The 19,666-nt window shown below is 44.3% G+C and overlaps 1 protein-coding gene across 1 annotated transcript in view; it reads right to left on the bottom strand.

Annotated features, from left to right (window-relative positions):
- Window positions 1-19,666, bottom strand: part of LOC147894823 (pentatricopeptide repeat-containing protein At4g21190-like) — a 49,827-nt gene that overhangs the window by 27,483 nt on the left and 2,678 nt on the right. The window contains exon 6 of the mRNA XM_087384745.1: window positions 8,445-8,661. Within this exon, the coding sequence (XP_087240871.1) occupies window positions 8,445-8,661 (217 nt within the window). The remainder of the gene's footprint in view (window positions 1-8,444; window positions 8,662-19,666) is intronic.

Raw genomic sequence — 19,666 nt, 5'->3', positions numbered from 1 at the left:
GTGATTCTGCCACCTATCTTGAGGACCAAAGATGAAATATTTGCAGCTGATCAGTTGTCAGAGACCTCCAAACAGCTTTCAGCCAGGTCTGGACAGCAATAGAAAGGTCTCAAGAAAAGCATAAGAAGGCTGCAGATAAGCATAGGAGATAGTTAGATCTCAAGCGAGGGGACTGGGTGCTTTTAAAGTTTGAAAAAGCTAGGCTCGGCAAGCTTAAGGGCAAGGAAAAAGTGTATGCAAAGTTATCTCCCATATATTATGGCCCTTTCAGGGTTACAGAAAAGATTAATGAGGTTGCATACAAATTGGCACTGCCATAGCATAGGAGGATTCATAATCCCTTTCATGTGATTCTTCTAAAGAAATATCAGGGACCGGAGCCTACAGAGCCAATATCAGAGGGTCCACCAAAAGTGGATGAGCTAGAGGAGGTCGTTCAGCCATAACAAATTGTATACCATACTATAAGCAAAGGCCCCCAGGGCAAGGAATTTTATAGGTACCTTGTAAAATTCAAGACTATTCAGCATTGGATGCCAAGTGGATGGATGAAGACATGTTGTCTCATCATATACCTAGATGAATCCAGGAACATTCCCAAACTCATCCTCTAAAAACACAACATAGTGCAGTTTCAATCTCATGATAGTCACTCACAAGGTTGAAAACCATAAACTCCATCATGCATAGCAGGGACTAGCTACTATGACATCCCCACTGACGTCATCAGCGCCCAACAGTGGGTGTAGACCATAGTATAAAAATATGCTCTCACACATACAAATCCACACACCCACACATACTCGAGCATCCATTTATACAAAGTCTTCGTACTAAGTTTCTGTCGGCACTCCGGAGGTGAAGGGCAGACTCAGCCATGATGAAGGCTAGCACTAAAGGAGAAGGCTAATCAAAAGGTAGTCCAAAATCTCTTCATTCAAGCTACAACTGCTTGTGAAGTCTAAACATTTTCATTTTAGTCTCTCCCCAACGAGCATCTAAATCTAAATCTAGCTGATAGGGCAACGCACCATTTAAGATAGAAAGAATTATCACAATACCAGCAGGCCGCAACTTGGACGAAAACTTCACAAGGTGAAATTTGCATGTCCGCTAATACGGCAGAAGCATATACCTAGATGAATCCAGGAACATTCCCAAACTCATCCTCTAAAAACACAACATAGTGCAGTTTCAATCTCATGATAGTCACTCACAAGGTTGAAAACCATAAACTCCATCATGCATAGCAGGGACTAGCTACTATGACATCCCCACTGACGTCATCAGCGGCCCAACAGTGGGTGTAGACCATAGTATAAAAATATGCTCTCACACATACAAATCCACACACCCACACATACTCGAGCATCCATTTATACAAAGTCTTCGTACTAAGTTTCTGTCGGCACTCCGGAGGTGAAGGGCAGACTCAGCCATGATGAAGGCTAGCACTAAAGGAGAAGGCTAATCAAAAGGTAGTCCAAAATCTCTTCATTCAAGCTACAACTGCTTGTGAAGTCTAAACATTTTCATTTTAGTCTCTCCCCAACGAGCATCTAAATCTAAATCTAGCTGATAAGGCAACGCACCATTTAAGATAGAAAGAATTATCACAATACCAGCAGGCCGCAACTTGGACGAAAACTTCACAAGGTGAAATTTGCATGTCCGCTAATACGGCAGAAGCATATACCTAGATGAATCCAGGAACATTCCCAAACTCATCCTCTAAAAACACAACATAGTGCAGTTTCAATCTCATGATAGTCACTCACAAGGTTGAAAACCATAAACTCCATCATGCATAGCAGGGACTAGCTACTATGACATCCCCACTGACGTCATCAGCGCCCAACAGTGGGTGTAGACCATAGTATAAAAATATGCTCTCACACATACAAATCCACACACCCACACATACTCGAGCATCCATTTATACAAAGTCTTCGTACTAAGTTTCTGTCGGCACTCCGGAGGTGAAGGGCAGACTCAGCCATGATGAAGGCTAGCACTAAAGGAGAAGGCTAATCAAAAGGTAGTCCAAAATCTCTTCATTCAAGCTACAACTGCTTGTGAAGTCTAAACATTTTCATTTTAGTCTCTCCCCAACGAGCATCCATAGCTTTTGGATATTTACGAGGAAGCTTTTCAGTTGAGGTCAATTGAATAGAAGCAAAGGGGATGTTACTAAGTTGTAAATACTCCAAAGTAAAAGTTTTAATTCACCATTTATTTGATCATAATTAAAGAGTCTCTCATTTATTCAATTGTGTTCAAAAATTTATCTTTTATTGATCAAAGTATTGACTTCGGTCAAAGATACTTAACCACAATTAGGAAGACTTGGCGTATGCCAAAAGGGTTATTTGTGGTTAACCAAAGAACTTCTGACTACGGTCCGAAAAAGTTGACTTCGATCAACCTAGATTATTACCGACTCCGGTCGGAGAGTTCTGGTATTAATTAAGGCACGACCCTTGGCCAAAGTCCTTAATTACAGCTAGAAGGGTTGGCTTTGGTCAGTCGCAGAGTTAGCTATTTATGTGCACATGTTTGCTTGGTGGGGACGCCCACATTGGCTACGATTAGTCCACAGATTGTTATTTGCATGCAAAGCACTAACCGTTAATGGGTAAGTGCCATGGTTGTGCGCTTTAGTTAATGGTTACAGGTACCATGAAAGATTGAAGGCCCAAGCAATATGGAGTCTCGCAAGCGACCAGGAGTTGTTCACGTGACCCAGTGCTACGAAGACCCCAGAATTTGCCTTTTGAGGCATGTTTGTACTCAAATTTCTCGAGGGGTCCAGCCCGACAGTTGTCCTAGGCGCTAGTGCTTTGTGTAAGAGAGAAAAGAAAGAAAGAAAGAAAGATAGCTAGATAGACAAAGAGAGAGAGAGAGAGAGAGAGAGAGAGCTTGAAGAGAACAACGCGAGGCTGAATTTGTATGGAGTGTTGGATTTCATCCACCATCAGTCATGGTAATTGTGAACGAGATGATTATCACACAAATACCATTAGTGAAAGAATGACAACAAGCCAGGATCGAAATCGACAACCAAGAAGAACTCAAGGAGCATCTGGAAACGCTAAATAATGCTACCAAAATCACAATCTATAGATTGTCAGATGTGGTATGACAAAGATAGCATGACAGAAGAGAAAGTCAAGAATATCAATGAGACGAGTACCAGAAACCAAACAGGACTCAAATGCAGTCTTTGGTATCAATCAAAAGGGAGCTCATCTGCAACTTCTCTTCAAAAGAGCAGAAAACATAAACGCTCTCAGGTAAGCTCGCTTGCCTCACATGGAAACCTCATTATTAGTATTTCCCCCCCAAAAAAGAACCTTCTAAAGACCACCCTCATTACCATCTAGCTTTTCATTTTTGCTGCTCTTTAAGGTACCAAGATATGGATAGCAAAGGAGCTTGCTCACCACCAACTCAAACAAAGAAGGAAGGAATTAGCTGAAGTAAGAGAGGCTAGAAAGGGAGGCAAGTGAGTAGTGTTCAAGGAAGGCAAGGCACCTATTGGTGACTTAAAGACTAACCAAATGGACTTCCGACTGCCACGTGGCAAATTACTTTGCCCCTTCATTAATGCCCCTAACCCACTCCTTTTGGTCACACTTATTCCTTGCCTTGGGCCTAGTGAATGTGCCATTTGGGCCTAGTAAATGTGCCTAAAGCTAGACCTTTAGACCTTGGGCCTAGCATTTGGGCCTAGACTAGACCCCACTTGAACTTTAGTTCCTAGGGAGTTTGAGGAGTTTTCACCTCCTCCAAGCTAGTCCCCCAAAGGCAAGGTAGTCATGGTTTGTTTACATACAAAAATCATGTACAAAGCCCTCATCCGAAATGTGTGGGCAATGGTCTCTGTAGAAGCTAAGCTTCACTGGGAGCTCTCTTGGTTCCAACCAAGTCTAGAAAGTATGTAACTACATCCGTGTCGGAACCCCGCGGGACAAGAGTTTGAGTGGTCTGGAGAAAGAATCTCGCCACATCATTGTCTCATCCCATTGACCCACTCAACCCTCATGTCATCTCTCTCCTCCTCGTTAGCTCCACTATGTCCAAGGGCAAACTCCAATGTGCAGAAATATGTAACAAGTCGCTGAGCTCAACCAGTCTAGTCGGCCAACTTTGGCTGGCCATTAGACCAACCAGCCAGGTCGGCTGATCGGACCCTGGTTGAGTCAAGGCAAGGTCCGATCTCGACAAGTCGGTTGACCCACCCTGGTTGGTGCCCGGTTTGTACACCCAACTCAGCCCTACCAGCCTACCTATCTAGCCTATCCAAACATCTAACCTATCCTCTCCAGGCCACACCCACAATAATACCCTTCTCTCACTATGAGATGGCTAACTCTAACAACAGTAAATAGAAGGAAAAGAGAAGAATTCGGCACCCAAAGGAGTGTGAATGAGATACACCCCCTACCTGGGCATATCCTAGGTATATTTCCTTATTACAATGGTGTTCAGCTTCAATTACAATAGTAATGGAGACCCTCGGACAGAACCTGAGGTAATCTAGAAGCCCTAACGAATGAAACATGGGAGAACTCAAATCATAAAACTGTAGGAAACTGTAGGAAGTAACCACGGGTAGCCCTGGATAAAAAACAAGTGAAGACAAACCCAAAACTTGCCAATCTCAGCACAAGATCTCCAAAATTATTGAATTGGCACCAAACCTCTGAAACACATAGTTCAGCTCAGAGATTATTAGTATTTTAAACCTAAACATGGTTAGAATCTTCAGAATTCAAATGATATATGTAAGAAGTAAATAAAGAGAGTTTTGGAAGAGCCTACAGGTGAAAAACAAAATTGGAAAATCACTTTTAATGGACTCACGAGTCACAGGTGAAAAACAGAGCTGAAATCAAGATAACATCCTCTAGATGAAGCTACTTGCCCCGTGGCTTGTCTCGGATATTGAGATTCGAGAAATCACAGGCTGAAGTAGGGATTCCAGCAAGTCGTCAAGCTGGATAACAGAAGGAGATCATGGAGTAGTAGAAGAGTGAAGCGAAGTTGCCAGAGGGCAAGCTGACAGCAAGGAAGGTGGCTAAGAAGAGGGCAAATTAGCAAGAGAGCGGCAGGGAGAGGGTGTGAATTCGTAAGAGAGCCATTGGACCATAGTCACCAAGGAATGGGAATGTTCCGAAAACTCGAGTGCCGGAACATGAACGTTCCAAGAAGGGGAAACGGGGGAGCGGGAACTGAAATGCCACATCATATGACAAGGTTCGGAACATCACATTTAGGTCTGGAACGCCAGTTTCAGGTTAGGAATGCCAGATTTAGGTCCCGAGCGCCAGATTTAGGTCTGGACTCTGGAACGCCAGATTTAGATCCGGAACGCCATTCCCTGGTGTCTGGGAATGTTCCAGGGACATTCCAGACGTTCCCTGTCAGCCCTTTGTCCGGAACGGTCCAAATGTTCCGGATGTCAGAATGTCGTTCCCTGGTAACTATGCATTGGACTGCTTAGAACTGATCACAGTCTTCCTATACACCTTAGGTGAATGCAAAAAGCTTCAAAAAACTGGTGGTTGAGGAATTAAAAAAACAAGCTGAGAGGCTGTAAAAAGATGAAAAATTGATTCTAGTATATTATTTTCTGATTGTTGGTTATTCTAGGTTAGAATAGGCTTTACGAGTTCTTATCCTTTAATTATGTCTCTTAAAATGTTTACTCCATGACGTCTCTACCCATGCACACAATTAATTAAATTAAGAGGCCTAGAGAAAATGCACATCCTAGGTTTGCTGGGCTCATAGCTTGACCTATAAACTCGAAATTTACCCAAATTGCAGCCATCCTTTAAACCTCGACGTGCTCTATCTAATGTGCATGTGAGTGATCATGGTTCTAGACTTAACACTCAAAGATTTAGAGTTCTGAAGGTCACATCCGCCTCACAGTTAAACTATGTGATCTTGACCTGCCCTCATTAAGCTAAGCATCATTGCCCAACATACCAAGGCTCACCCCCAAAGCTAGCCTGAAGGTGTCAAGAATAAGCCAAGGGTACTAGAGAGCCCATCGGGTGTTAGGAAACCCTCATGGATGTGCAAAGCATCATCAGTCTAGTACGGCATGTTGATAATTTAATTTTTCAAGTGGAGGGTGATTGCATATGAAATAGTCAACGACTCGTAACATCACTAATGTGAAGTCCACCTCAGGAACTAGCTTCCAATATCCTATCACTAAATGTGACTATCATGGATTACTGGAGATCCATCGCCATATTGTAGATGGTGTAAACAAGACCATACTGAAGACAGTAGGACCGCAATAAAGTCATATGAAAGATGACAAATCACATTGAGGGTGATGGATCACTCTGAAAGTGATAAAGTCACACTGAAGGTGACACGAACACGATAAAGATGTCATGTGCTGGCGCTGTAAATGATGTGGTCACGGTGAAGGTTACAAAGCTAATATTGAAGATAGCATACATCGTCATCAGCCATGGTAAGAGCTCTGAACTGTGAATAACCATGTGCGTAGGATTTATAGAATACAACCGGCCAAGGTGTGAAGTCTTGTCACAAGAACGCACACAAAGAAAACTCACACATATAATCAGTAAACATATGATCATAATATATGGAAATAGGATATCCAATAATGATCCAAAAATGTAGTGAAGAAAAGTGTACATGTGTTACATGCTTCAAGGTTCACGACATAGATCATGATCAATTTGCTGTGTTTTCCCACTGTTTTTGACATTCCTTAAGGTTGGGTCTTAACCACCCTCCATTTCCCTTTCTCTTAACAGTATCTGTAGGTGTATGTATGTATAAGTAGTTCTCTTTACTAAGGCTCGCTTGTACTTGTCTTTCTACCTGTTACTGCTTGTATTTTCTGTGGAATTTTTACCTCCCTTTTGGGGTTTCCCCCTTCTAATATATGGTCTTTACTTAGAAGAAAAAGTGTGTGCAAGAATACCTACTCTCTCCCACTCTTGTTTGGCCTATTCATAGACACACTAGAGCAAACACTAATTATGCACAACAAGAGGGGACCCTTGAGCCCATGGTTGGGCAAACAGCATTATACTTCTTCTCCATGCTGATTATGTGTTTCTTTTCTCAAGAAATCAAGAAGAGGCACAGAAGCTATGTAATGCCTTGGAAAATTTTCGTCAACATAGTGGCTTCACAATGAATGTCAACATAGTATCTTCGCAATGATTATCTGCATATGCCTTGCATCTGGATTACTGGATACCTCAAAATTTGGAAGATACTAGAGATAACATGGCAAACTAAATACACCCGCAGGTTAGGCCAAAGGGTCTTACAAAACAAGTCATAAAAAGTCTTGGCATCAGGTCATAGAGCTTGTCTGAACGTGTGCGTAGGCATAGTGCAATTTTAGAAAAAGGGTAAATCATCGATTAAATGTTTTAAATAGCTTATGCTGTTTAAAAATGCATTAACTAAGGTTCCATGTGTCACTATAAGGTTGACAACCAATTTTTAATTCTCTAAAAACTACTGAGAATACTAATTTGCAACCATAATTTCTATTTCAAGCTTAAACCTGATTTCCCTAGCTTTCTAGATACAAAATCCTGCTTGTTGCTTTTTAAGCTCAATTCTTACCTAAAAGAGAATCATGATTTGGCTAGAGCGCACTCTCTTGCTTTCCTTCATTTTTATGCATGCTTCCACATTCTTTAAGCTTCTAGATTCCCTGCTCTTTGCAACATTGGATCTTCTTCTTGTTGAATTAAGCTCCAAGCTTCACATTCCTCATGCTAGAGAGGTAGAAGCAGCCCATGCTGGCTTCCTACCTGACCTTTTTGCTGTAAACACCTTCCAAAAGCCTTCATATCAGCTGCAATTTCAGCCTGACAGCCAGGGGAAGCTTACGAGAATCTGTGTGGTCCACCTAGGAGCAAAAGCATTAATATTTTGTGCTGCTTCCTCCTTTAGCCAGCCCCGAAACATCTCTAGAGATGATGATTTCAACCTGCAGCTGTATTCTACAGCTTTCTAGATTCCGTATCTCAAATTGCAATTAAATTTCTGCTCTTGAACTCCGTTTATCCAAGTCATTTTTGAAGCAATACACGTTTGCTATACTCTGAATTTTGGTTTTAAAATTATGAAGTTATGAAAGAAATCTTACAACTGATTGAGAAAGAAATCTTACAGCTTATTGAGTTATAGATCAATCAAGACCATGGTACATTCCCAGATTACAAAACCCTAGATCATATTAAGACAAAAGGCTTACACAGGAGTTGTCACAAGAGGTCGACAACAACATCAAATACAAGAAGGCATGCACAAACTGGGTCCATATTTACATTTAAATGATAATTGACATATCGTACAAGCGTACCTGTAAAAACAAACAAGACACTCAAAAAGCATGAGATTGCAAAGACATGGTCTAGAAATACCTTCCAAAGACTCAAGACCACCATCTTGAGGAGCCAATTTATTGCGGAACTTGATTTTCTTTCCATTGACAGTGCGATATATCCATAATTTGGGTTGAAACTTCGTTCGCGCCTTCTCAGCCTTCTCAAAGTCCCCAAGTTTCTCATATGTTAATGCAACTGTATTCAAAATAGCCTTGTTCGGTTTAACTTCAAGCTCTTCCATATCTGCAAACACCTGCATCCGTGGAGAACCACCGCCGACAACAACTCCAGCATATAGTCATTGAAATATATGTACTATTATATCCACGAGCAACTAGCACATGAAGCACATACATAGATAACAAAATATGGGACGCAACACTAGGATGCTCTCCTTCAATGTGACAAAGTATGGCCTCACAACAAAGCCTCGTAGAGAATCGTTTGGGATTGATTATTCATTATAATCAAAATAGACCTATAGTTTTACAAAAATACGATTGTTATATGTGGGTTGTATTGTGGCCCTAGCTCCAACCTACATGTTGTAATATGTAGAACACCATTAAGATTGCATGTGAGCTGCACATTCCATTTTCTCATTTGTGCATTGCAAAAAGTGGTTCTTTAGACAAAACCTGGTGGGGATTTAGAGTACAATACCCACTACTATATCATGCTATAATTTCAGATTCTCACACTTCTTAGGATGCACCTGTTAGACATTCAATGAATTATGAAGAGTCATAGCTGCTCTAGCTAGCTAAAAGTTCAGATGTGTTTCCATTTGAGTTACCTTATGGCCTTCCACCTCAACAAAATGTGGACCATAAGATATTAAACGACCAAAAATCTAGAACGCAAAGTTGAATGTAATCTGAAATCTTTCTCCAAAGCCCTCATCTCCCTAGATGAATCTAGATGCCACAAATCAAAATCTGGAAGCCCCTAGTATGCACCCTTTTTACCCTCTCTTGGAATAAACGTTAATTCCATTTGCCCCTTGGCAATTCACACATTTAGGTGCACCTAGGCCCTCAACCTTAGATTCATCTAGTCTCTACCATGTCACCCTCACCGGGACATTGATATTAATTCCTTTAACCGTTTATATGAAGCACAATAAAATATAATACAAAAGTCAGTCCTCCTAAAGGAAAATGTCCATCGACCCTTCCGAGGTCATGTTATCTCAACTAGAGCATAACAAGATATAGCTATTCTTTGAGCTCAGACGGTTTTCAAGCATACATATATATAAGCTAGGCATCAAAGAAGATGGTCAAATTACAAGGCAATTATGAGAGTTACTTGATTTCACATATGAGAGAGACCCCCAAATGATGCCAAAGTTAGATGCAACAGAATTTGATATTCGGAGACTTTCTGCAACAGATACTTCACATGTGACAGCATACGGGCGACACGTGCTTGAGTTGGGAGCTGTCCATGACCTCATCATCTACAATGGCCTTCAGATGGCCATCACCTGAGGGATTCACATGCTTCCCACATGGAGGCAGGACCAGCATAGTAGACTACCTACTGGGCCCATTGGCTTTTGTCTCGCGGATACATGACCTCACCATAAACCCCCCCCTACTAGTGCCCAACTGGTCATCCATCTGCTCAAAGCAGAGAAAGAAAGCATACAAGAGCTTTCTCCATTGTCCAGGACTGCCATGATCATTTGTCTCTCACCCTGTGGGTCACACATATCCTGATACATCAACTTGATTCCCATAAGAGAACTGGCATCACAAAACCGCAAACACTATGGCAGTCACACCTGTACCATCCCTCTCGGGGGCAACCACTGCCTGCAAGTGACCCATCGAAACCAAAAACATATTCCCACACGAAACAGTTACTTGCCAGAGCTAGAAAATAGAATACATAATAAATTCGAACCCACTTGCATTTAGTGCTCTTCCCACTCTCAGTAGGCATCAGTATCACAAACATTAGCCCTGTGGGGCTCTGCTCTCACACCCATGTGACCATAGGCATCCATACTCAGTGCAAACACCTGCCTTTAACCTGGGAACTGTTACTTGCAGCCCAAACACGGCCACACTCTCCCCAGACAGCCACAAGTGTCCACTGACTCGCTGGAATACCCGAACAATGGGTGAAAGCATAACTGACCTGCCCACAATGCTCAGAAGCACAAACTTACTCTACAAGCATCCATTAGGAATCACCCTGCCAAGCAAGACCCTCCAAAACAGTTCATAGCTGAAGGCATTCACAACAACTCTTGCATGTCCTCTTCACCAGCCAGGAGCTCAACCAAGCTCACTGATGAGCTAATGCAAACCATTCACGAACTCAATGGACGCCTTGCCAAGCGGAAAGCCTTCTCACTCAACCACTCTGGCAGCAGCCGATTCCAAATGCAATGACAAGAGCGTTGAGCAGCCCGTGCATCCTGCAGCCCATGGTCGTCAAGCAGCCCATACAGCAGCAAGGAATCCCTTCCATACAGCCCGAGCCCATCCTGCAGCCCATGGTCGTCAAGCAGCCCGTACAGCAGCAAGGAATCCCTTCCATACAGCCCGAGCAATGGAAGCTGGCTCCTTCCGTACAGCCGTACCAGCAACCAAGACTCCAACGTATGGACAGCCCGTACAGCCCGTACGGCAGCCTGAACCTTTCGTATGAACCACAGTTGAATTCCATACATCAGCCATACTACACGTTGTGGAGCTCATGACGCCGCCTTCCCTCCTCTTCCGTGCATCGATCCATCCTCTTCAAGCTTTCACGCCATCCTCTTTCACGTCAGCCAGCCCCTACGTTGTTCCCAGGCTTTCATTTCTTTTTTGGGCTGCATGGGCATGCCACGCGGCAGCCCACGTCTTCATTTGCCCCCAAGGCTTTAATTTGCCCCTAAGCCCTAGTTGGTCAACACCCAACTATAAAGCTCATTTGCCCCCAGCCTCCTCTAGTGGGACCAAACCAATGACAAACTTGAGGATCCTAAGGGTTCTTTGCCCCTCTTGGGCCCAAACCCCCAAATTCACCCCCAAGGCACAATTTGCTAGGGGTTCTAGCACATCAAGCAACCCATGCCCTTGCTCCTTGTTTTCCCAGGGTGCTGCCCACATGCATGCCAACATGCATGCGCCAAAAATCAGGCCCTCGTGACAAGGTGCCTGGACTGGAAGGCTCCTGGAAGAAGTGTGAATCAGATTTGGGGCTCTGAGAGGCATGAACAGCAGGCATGCAGCAAAAACGAACTGCTCTGGAGGCTCCTAGCACAAAAAGGAAATACTTTTTGAGCTTCTGGCAGCCCACAAACTGCCCTGATAGTCGAAAACCAAACACACTCTAAAATGGTTGTGAAGGCTGCCCTACACTCAGCTTCACGACTCGAAGTAGCAACTGTAGGTTGCTTCTTGCTGAACCAAGAAATATATGAAGAGCCAAACATGAAATAGTTGCCACTATGAGACAACAGGTGTCGTAACAAGCCTTGTCATTGTTTGTGAAAGGATGTATAACCAGTGAAGACTCATCATCATATAACAGTCCCAAAAGCTGCATGCCTTTCAAGTATCGTAAGACACGTTTCACTGCGTGCCAATGCTATGTACCATAAACCTGCTTAACGGTGACTGCATACTACAAATGAACCGGCCCTAAGACCAACAAAAGGGCGGTAATAAACTAACAACCAGCCAATACTCTCACATCAACAATTCAGCAAATACACAACCAACAGATTGGGAGCTAGAATGCTCCTACACCAAGATAAAGACACAAATTGGCCCCAACCTTGGCACCCCTTTCGGTATTTCTTTATTGATTGGAAGACCCTGAAACCAGGTTATACAATGGATAGAATTCCTCTTGCATAAGGGCATTCCACAGCCCATTAGGCATCAATAACCCATGCATAGTGCTCTGCTCCCACCAAGCATAACAATGTTCCAAATTGCTTGCACTTAGCCCGGAATTGTTTCTAGCAACCCATACTTGGTCACACCATCCCCCACAGCTGTCACTAGCGCCTTCTTGGCCACTTATATGTTTAGAGCAAAGATAGGAAGCTTGAGCAAAGGGTCGAACTATCCTCTGTGAGATCCCCTGAACGACATAGGCCTTCCAAAATCAGTTTTGCAAGGAGGACAAGGCTCCCTATGTGACCAGCCCACTCTCCAAAATGGCTGACGGTCACTTGGAGCAGCTCTTTGTGACTAGCTAAGCTCCCAGAGCTAACTTGCCATCAGATTCTTGAACCTAGTGACTAACCAAGGCCCCTCCTCCATGGTACGACATCAAGGCGTCTCTAGAAGGTCAGCTTGCTCCTCCAGAACGCAACCACTAGTTCAAAACCAGGCCTACATGTTCAGCCACGCTTGTCACGCCAGCTCGTGAGTGACGATAGAGCAAGTCTCTAGACGTCCATCCAGCCCCTCCCGAACGTTTTGTGGAGAGGCTTTGTGAGCAGCTTAGCTCCCACGCCCGCGTCGCGAACTTTATCTTTGCCCGAGTGAACAGGCCGTACTACAGTAAGCAATCATAACAAGCCCATGAGCCCTCTAGGCATGGATTTGCGACCACCAGCCCACGAGAAGCTGGCGTACAAAAGGACCAGCGCCAAGAGTCTTCTTCAAACGAAAATGCGACGCCAGCCCATTCCAAGAAGCCCCATACGGATATCTTTTCTCTCACAATTGGCGCCCATGTGACAAGATCCCATCCATCCCAGAAGCCCTCGTCTTTTCCATTCCCATGCTTAGAAGGCTCCACATGGCAATTTCACCATTCAATTTGCCCCTAGTTCCCTCTATGGACCACTCCGACGGCCCAAACAATTAATTCAACCCCAAGACACATTCAATTCCTAGGTGTCCTTTATACACATAACAACCCAATGCCTTGCCTACAAGCGGGCTAAAGGTATTCGCAAAATTTCACATTCTTAGGTAGAAATTCACATCCTCATGACATACCCCCCTCTTGAAAAATGGCAAGCGACCTCAATTGCATCTAAGTGTGGCAAAGTCATCCATAAACTCATTACATGTGTGGCATTATAAGCATGTTTCAACATGTTGCAAAGCTTGCGTTACATGTATGATTTTTTAAAGCCTAGGATACCAACCCATATGCACTGCAAAAACTATCTCATAGTAACTAGTACACTGATCATAGAAGTCCCAAAGCAAATATACTGTCAACAAGCAATACCTCGGGTGAAACATACAATGTCACCAAGCAACCTCTAGATATCTGAGCTTGTCTGTACCAAAGCACCCTCCCTTGAGCATCAGGCAATGCTCCAAACCTACGCTCTGCTGAGCCTGAAGAAGCCACAACCGAAGTTGACTTGAGCTAAAAAGCTTCTACGTAACTTTGCAACAACTGTGGTGTATCTATCAGATCACCCACTTCCAACCACTTTGCATGCAATGATAAATCATTTTGAAACTTCACCAAATAGCGACCGGAAACTTTACCTCTGACTTTCCTTTCCCTCTGTATCTATATCTGCTCTGGAACTAGAATCTCATCAAGTTCCTTGACCTCTAGCTGCATCTCAGAAGGCATATCCTCTGGCACATCTCCCTGGAAAGGCTTGAGAAGACTCACATAAAAAGCATTGTGAATCCTCCAATGATCTGGCAGCTTCAACCTGTAAGCTACATCATTGATCTTCTCTGAAACTTGAAAAGCCCCATAGTATCACATACTCAAGTTAGGAAACAACCGGTCTTTGCCCCTCTTATTTTTCAGTCTTACCGTTTTAAAACGCAAAAGAACCCAATCACCCTCGGCAAACTCTGGTACGCAGCAGTGACAATCAGCTACTTTCTTTTGCTTGACCTGAGTCTTCTGGAGAGCTTGCTTAACTTTCTAATATGCTACATCCATGCTCTCGACATACTTGTCAGCCTCAAAAATCTTATCTTTAGTATGCAAAATAGGCAAGGCTTTCCTTCCTCCTTCTACAATCTCAAAAGGCAGCTTTACTCATGGAAGTATGCACGGTGTTGTTATAAGCAAACTCCACCAAAGGCAAACACTACTCCCATTGTCAGGCACATAAGATCAAGCATATTGGAATTAACCTCTTCAGACTACCCATCTGTCTGTGAATGAAAAGAAGATGAGAACTTCAAAGTAGTGGCCATATTCTCAAAAGGCCCTCTCCAAAACAAACTCGCCATACACGGATCTCTGTCACTAATAATAAATTTGGGCATACCATGGTACTTGAAGATGTTTTGCATAAGCAATCTTGCCATATGATCCGCTGTTATCTTCTTCCTCACCGGAATGAAATGAGCCTGCTTATTGAACTTGCATGAACAATCTTGCCATATGATCCGTTGTTATCTCTTTCCTCACCGGAATGAAATGAGCATGCTTGTTGAACTTGTTAGAAATGACCCAACAGAGGGTACGCACAGCAGAAGACTGATAGAATTGCCCATGAGCTCACACAGTGTGCATGTGGGGTATGGAATCACAAACTTCTTAAACTTATGTGCATAGAATAGATGTGCAAACTCATCAATAGACAATGAACCAGCCAGATATAGAAGACACCAAATAATATATTTCCGTCCAAAGCTATGGACACAAATACAAAAGAGATAGATCCAGAGTCCCACCAATGGTGTGGTCCTCTGATCTTACCACAAGGTCCTCCTACTATATGCCGGCTATCTCTAGACTCGAGCCCGTCGAGCATCTGTAGACTTTCTGTCCAAAATGATCTTCTCAACCTTGCTGCCCTGCGTGTCAGCCTAGGTAGGCAGCCTCTGTCAAGCTTTGTCTGCAGCACACAGGTCCTCTTGGTCCTCCTGAATGTAGACCCCAAGACAGCTGCTCCAAACTTCTTATGAAAGGCTGCTCCAGAAGATTATGAATAAGGGCCTGGAGGTCCTCCTTTTATAGCCCCCAAAAGCTGCTGCAAAAACCAACCCATTGTGGGGTCCATTGGTCGACCCAGCAGCCCTTCCCATGGGCTCACAAAACTAGGCCCCTTCAGGGCCATTTGCAGAGCCGACCTGCCACGTAGCATTGCGCCACTGGCCAGGGCCCTAGTGCCCTAGATCCAGGGCCTTTTGCAGGTCTCACACCTGCCCATAGCATTCGCCATCTATCCCGCATCTTTCTGCATGCAGGCGCCTTTCTGCTGCAGCATCCTTGCCTCCTGCCAGGCCTATACCAGCCACGTATGCATCCCGTACCCTTCCGTACGGATGCGCCATCTGTCCTTGCTGGAAATCCCTGCGCAATCAGGCTGCTGCAGGTCCCTGATGTACACGTGTCTGCTCCGTACTGCTTTCACCATCAGGAGCTCAACGATTTGCCAGGTACTCTTCTTGTTAGCCCATTGGCTCTGTCTGGATAGCTGCCCACACGGCAGCCTGTGTGCTGCCCATGTGGCAGCCTCCACCTTTTGCTGTGTGCTGCCCACATGGCAGCTCATGTGCTGCCCATGTGGCAGCCCCAATATCCCCTGGTCTACCTCCCCCATGCTCTCCGCATATGGGGGCTTACAGATGGGGAGGTGACCTTTCCGACAGAACTTGCATATCACAATCCATAGGCCATCATCCCTTGTAGGCATCCTAGAAAGATAAAAAATAAAACCCATAACAATGCTCTCTCACGGTCTGTCGGGAATAGGCAACGGATGCATCAATCCAAGTGCCTTACGTCGGTCAAACTTGACCTTCTGACAAATAATACATGTCTTCACAAAAGCCTCTACATCTCATCTCAAAGCTAGCCAATAAAAAAAACGTTCAACTGCCTTCACTGTGCCATCATTGCCTCTATGCCTTGCATATAGTGGAGCATGACTCTCTATCAAAACCTTAGGCCTCAACATGCCTCATAAGAAAGCCATCTCTAAGAGTATAATGCTCATGACGCTGACCATTAGACAACTAATCATAAATCCTTGTAAAATCCTCATCATGTGCTTATTCATCTCTCATTGCATCTAACTCATGGTGGTATGCAATGGATACCGCTAGCACACAACATTCTTTTTGTCCTCAATATGCACTATCTTGAAGTGAAACATGGATAAAAAATTGGCCCAACACATATGCTTCTTTGACACCTTAGACTGAGTGAGGAAATATCTCAAGGACTGGTAATCTGTCTACACAGTGAAATCAGCCCTAAGTAAATAATGTTTCTATGTAGAAAGAGCATCAATCACAACCAACAACTCTTTCTCATAAATCCCCACATTTCTTTCAACATCTTGCAAAATTCTACTCTCATAGGCAACAACCATCCATCCTGCATGATAACTGCACCAAGGCCGTTCTTTCCACATGCATCACACTGAACAGCACAAGCTTTTCGAAGATCTAGCAAGATTAACACCGGCACCGAAGTAAGCTTTTCTTTCAACTTTGCAAATGCTGCAATTTCTTCTTTGGCCCATGTAAAAGACACTCCCTTCTGCTGCAATGCATAAAGAGTTAAAGCAATCTCAGCAAAATGATGTATGAGCCGTCCATAGTACAAGCATAAACCCAAAAAGCTTCGTACATCAAGCAAATTATCAACTATGGCCAGCTGCAGATTGCTTCTACCTTAGCAAGATCCACACGTACTCCATTCTTGGAGAGAATGTGTCCCAAAAAAGTGGATCTCAACACACTTTTCTTTGCATTTATGACCAGCCTATGCTTTCTTAGTTTTGCAAACACTATAGCAAATGCGTCTTATGCTCTGCCTCATCCTTTCACTAAACTATCATATCATCAAAGAAAGTTCCCACAAAAGATCTGTACTTTCGAAAGTCCTCTCATCTAGCCACGTACCTTTGGCGACTCCCCGAGCGTGTGTCAGACATTGGTCAAAGTTTGAATGACTCTGCAAGTTGCCTGGAAACAAGCTTCGTCCAAATATCGGTCCTCAAGCAGGTCGTCAAACCACCCTCGAAGATACCTGTTATATTAAGATACGTCAAATGGTCCTCAAAGATACCTATTGTAGTAATATGCTAGACCAAGCAACTGTTGTAGCTCGTCGCTTGTCAATATAAGTTGATGCTCTCAATGATAGTGCAGTTGTTTCTAATCAATTGCTATGCTCAATCCAATCAATTCCGTACTCATTTTCTAGCTCAATTCCCAGTAGGATCGCCAAGTGTTGACGGTCTTTTTTCCTCACTGCTCGATTCACCAATAAACTCGGTGCTTGACGTGTACACGGTGCCCGGTGAAGATGCCCTCTCTCCCACTCCATGGTATGCTTGGCAAGCGGCAATCCTACTCAATACTTACATGCAAAGAATGGAACGTCATATCATCACAGGGTTGAGCTATTGTGGGCGAAACCGTAGTATTGCAAGAGAACATATATGTAAACCGAGAACAAAAGCCAAACACTTGTATTATAATAATAGGGCTCAGCCTATTACAAACAGCCATACCTGCAGAAGTGCTCATGCAACAATATGTTGGGTGCAATCCTCACAACGACTCGCCGCGGCTCAAGGCACAACTATTCAAGAGCAGCACGGCTCATTGAGGTCTAGGACTACTACACATACTCTCTGAACTAGATAGCTCGAGCGAACCCGTTCTACGTCGGGTTCCTCACTTAAATAATCTATGACACTTTCTAAACTAGACGGTTTCGTGAACCGACTTCCTAATTTCTACTCGAATCCTCTATGAACCACTAGCACTGATTGGTCCGCCTGTGTGACCTTGTGCTTGCCTCGACTGTCCGGACACTCGACGCTTGGGTACCTGGAAGACGAAATCATGGTGCCTAGTTGCATGGAACTCGGGTTGGCAATCATGTTGACCCAAGGTCAACACTCACTAACCTTAGGCTCAAAGGATAATCCTTTATACTAGATCTACGACTAGGTGGAGAGCACGCTAAGTTGCCAACTCCCCCAATCTAGCCTTTCTAATCTATAATTGTCTTGCAAGACTTCACATCAGAGTAGAACTTGAGCTATAACTAGGCTTGGGCCTAGCTAATCCTCGCCGTGGGTGCCCGCTTCAGCCCCTTGGAAACATGTTGAGTAGTAGCATGGCCATTGCTTCACACAAAGATGTGCTACAATAGCATAGAGCTTGGTGCAACCTTCAGCCCACGGGAAGCTGAGAATTAAGAGAATGCTAGAGATCTAAAGGCTAAACCCCCCAAGAGAGAGTGTGACTCAAAAAATGTGGCAAGAAGCTCTGGTCACAGCAGAGAAACTGTGCACAAACTGTGTGTGTGTGTGTGTGTGTGTGTGTGTGTGTGTGGAATGGGACACCTCCATTGGGGGTGGCAGACCCTATAAATAGGGCTGCCTAATGGCCGACCCAAGGGCTGCCAAGTGGCTGACCCAGATCAGGTCGGTGACTCGGTTGACCCAACCCAGGTCAGTTGGTTGACCTGACCTTGATCAGCCGACTGACCCAACCAGCATTAGCCAAACTTCGTGGCCGGGTTAGCCCCAGCCAGCTGGCCGGAAAGCAGCCCCAGATACAGCCTCAAACAGGCCCCAAACTCAGAGAAAATACTTCTCCTGTCCAGGGTGGGCACCCACATAGAAGCCCTCACTCATGAGATGCCCTAAATTCTAATATGAGTGGGATGTGGAGAAATGCCACAAAGGGCCCTTTCATGGCCCAGGGGAGGCAGTCTTACCCCCTCAACCAAACTGACTGAGACAGGGGTCAAAAGCGACCAAAGGAGGGGTGACCAGGGTCTCTTATGACCCAACTGCCTATGGACAGGCCTCCTCCACTATGGGATACAGAGCCATCCTCTAACCTTGCTCCTCCCTAGTCAACATGCCTCTCTGTCCTTCGTGGGGCTGATCCACTGCCTAAAGTTCTTGTATTTTGACAACCATAGCTGCCTAAGGGAGCAGTCTCCACTGAGGGCATATGCACCCATCCTTTACCCTTGGTCCTACCCTAGTCACCATGCCTCAATGGCCATGGGGGCTTACAAGTGGGGCAGTGACTTCCAACAGTCCCAGCTATCTTCCCGGCCAGGCATTAAAGAGTTCAATATGCATCCGACTAGCACCTTACGCTCATCGTCCTCTCCATTCCAGTTCTGAAGAGCCTAGAGTGCTCATACAGATTCCTTCGAGCAATGATCCTTTTCACACAGGTATTCACAAAGACCTTGAGCAAGTACAATTGACGTAAAGTCAATATCATACACAAAGTGATTGCTTCAGTCCATATGATGTTTTCTTAAGCTACCTTTGCTTTTGTTGCTAAACAACAAAACCACAGGGCTGCTGCACACCA

Source organism: Dipteris shenzhenensis, chromosome 14 (assembly GCF_047967505.1).
Source record: "Dipteris shenzhenensis isolate YYH24624 ecotype China chromosome 14, Dip_SZ_1.0, whole genome shotgun sequence".
Classification (NCBI taxonomy): Eukaryota; Viridiplantae; Streptophyta; class Polypodiopsida; order Gleicheniales; family Dipteridaceae; genus Dipteris; species Dipteris shenzhenensis.
This window is presented reverse-complemented; position numbering and strand designations above follow the sequence as displayed.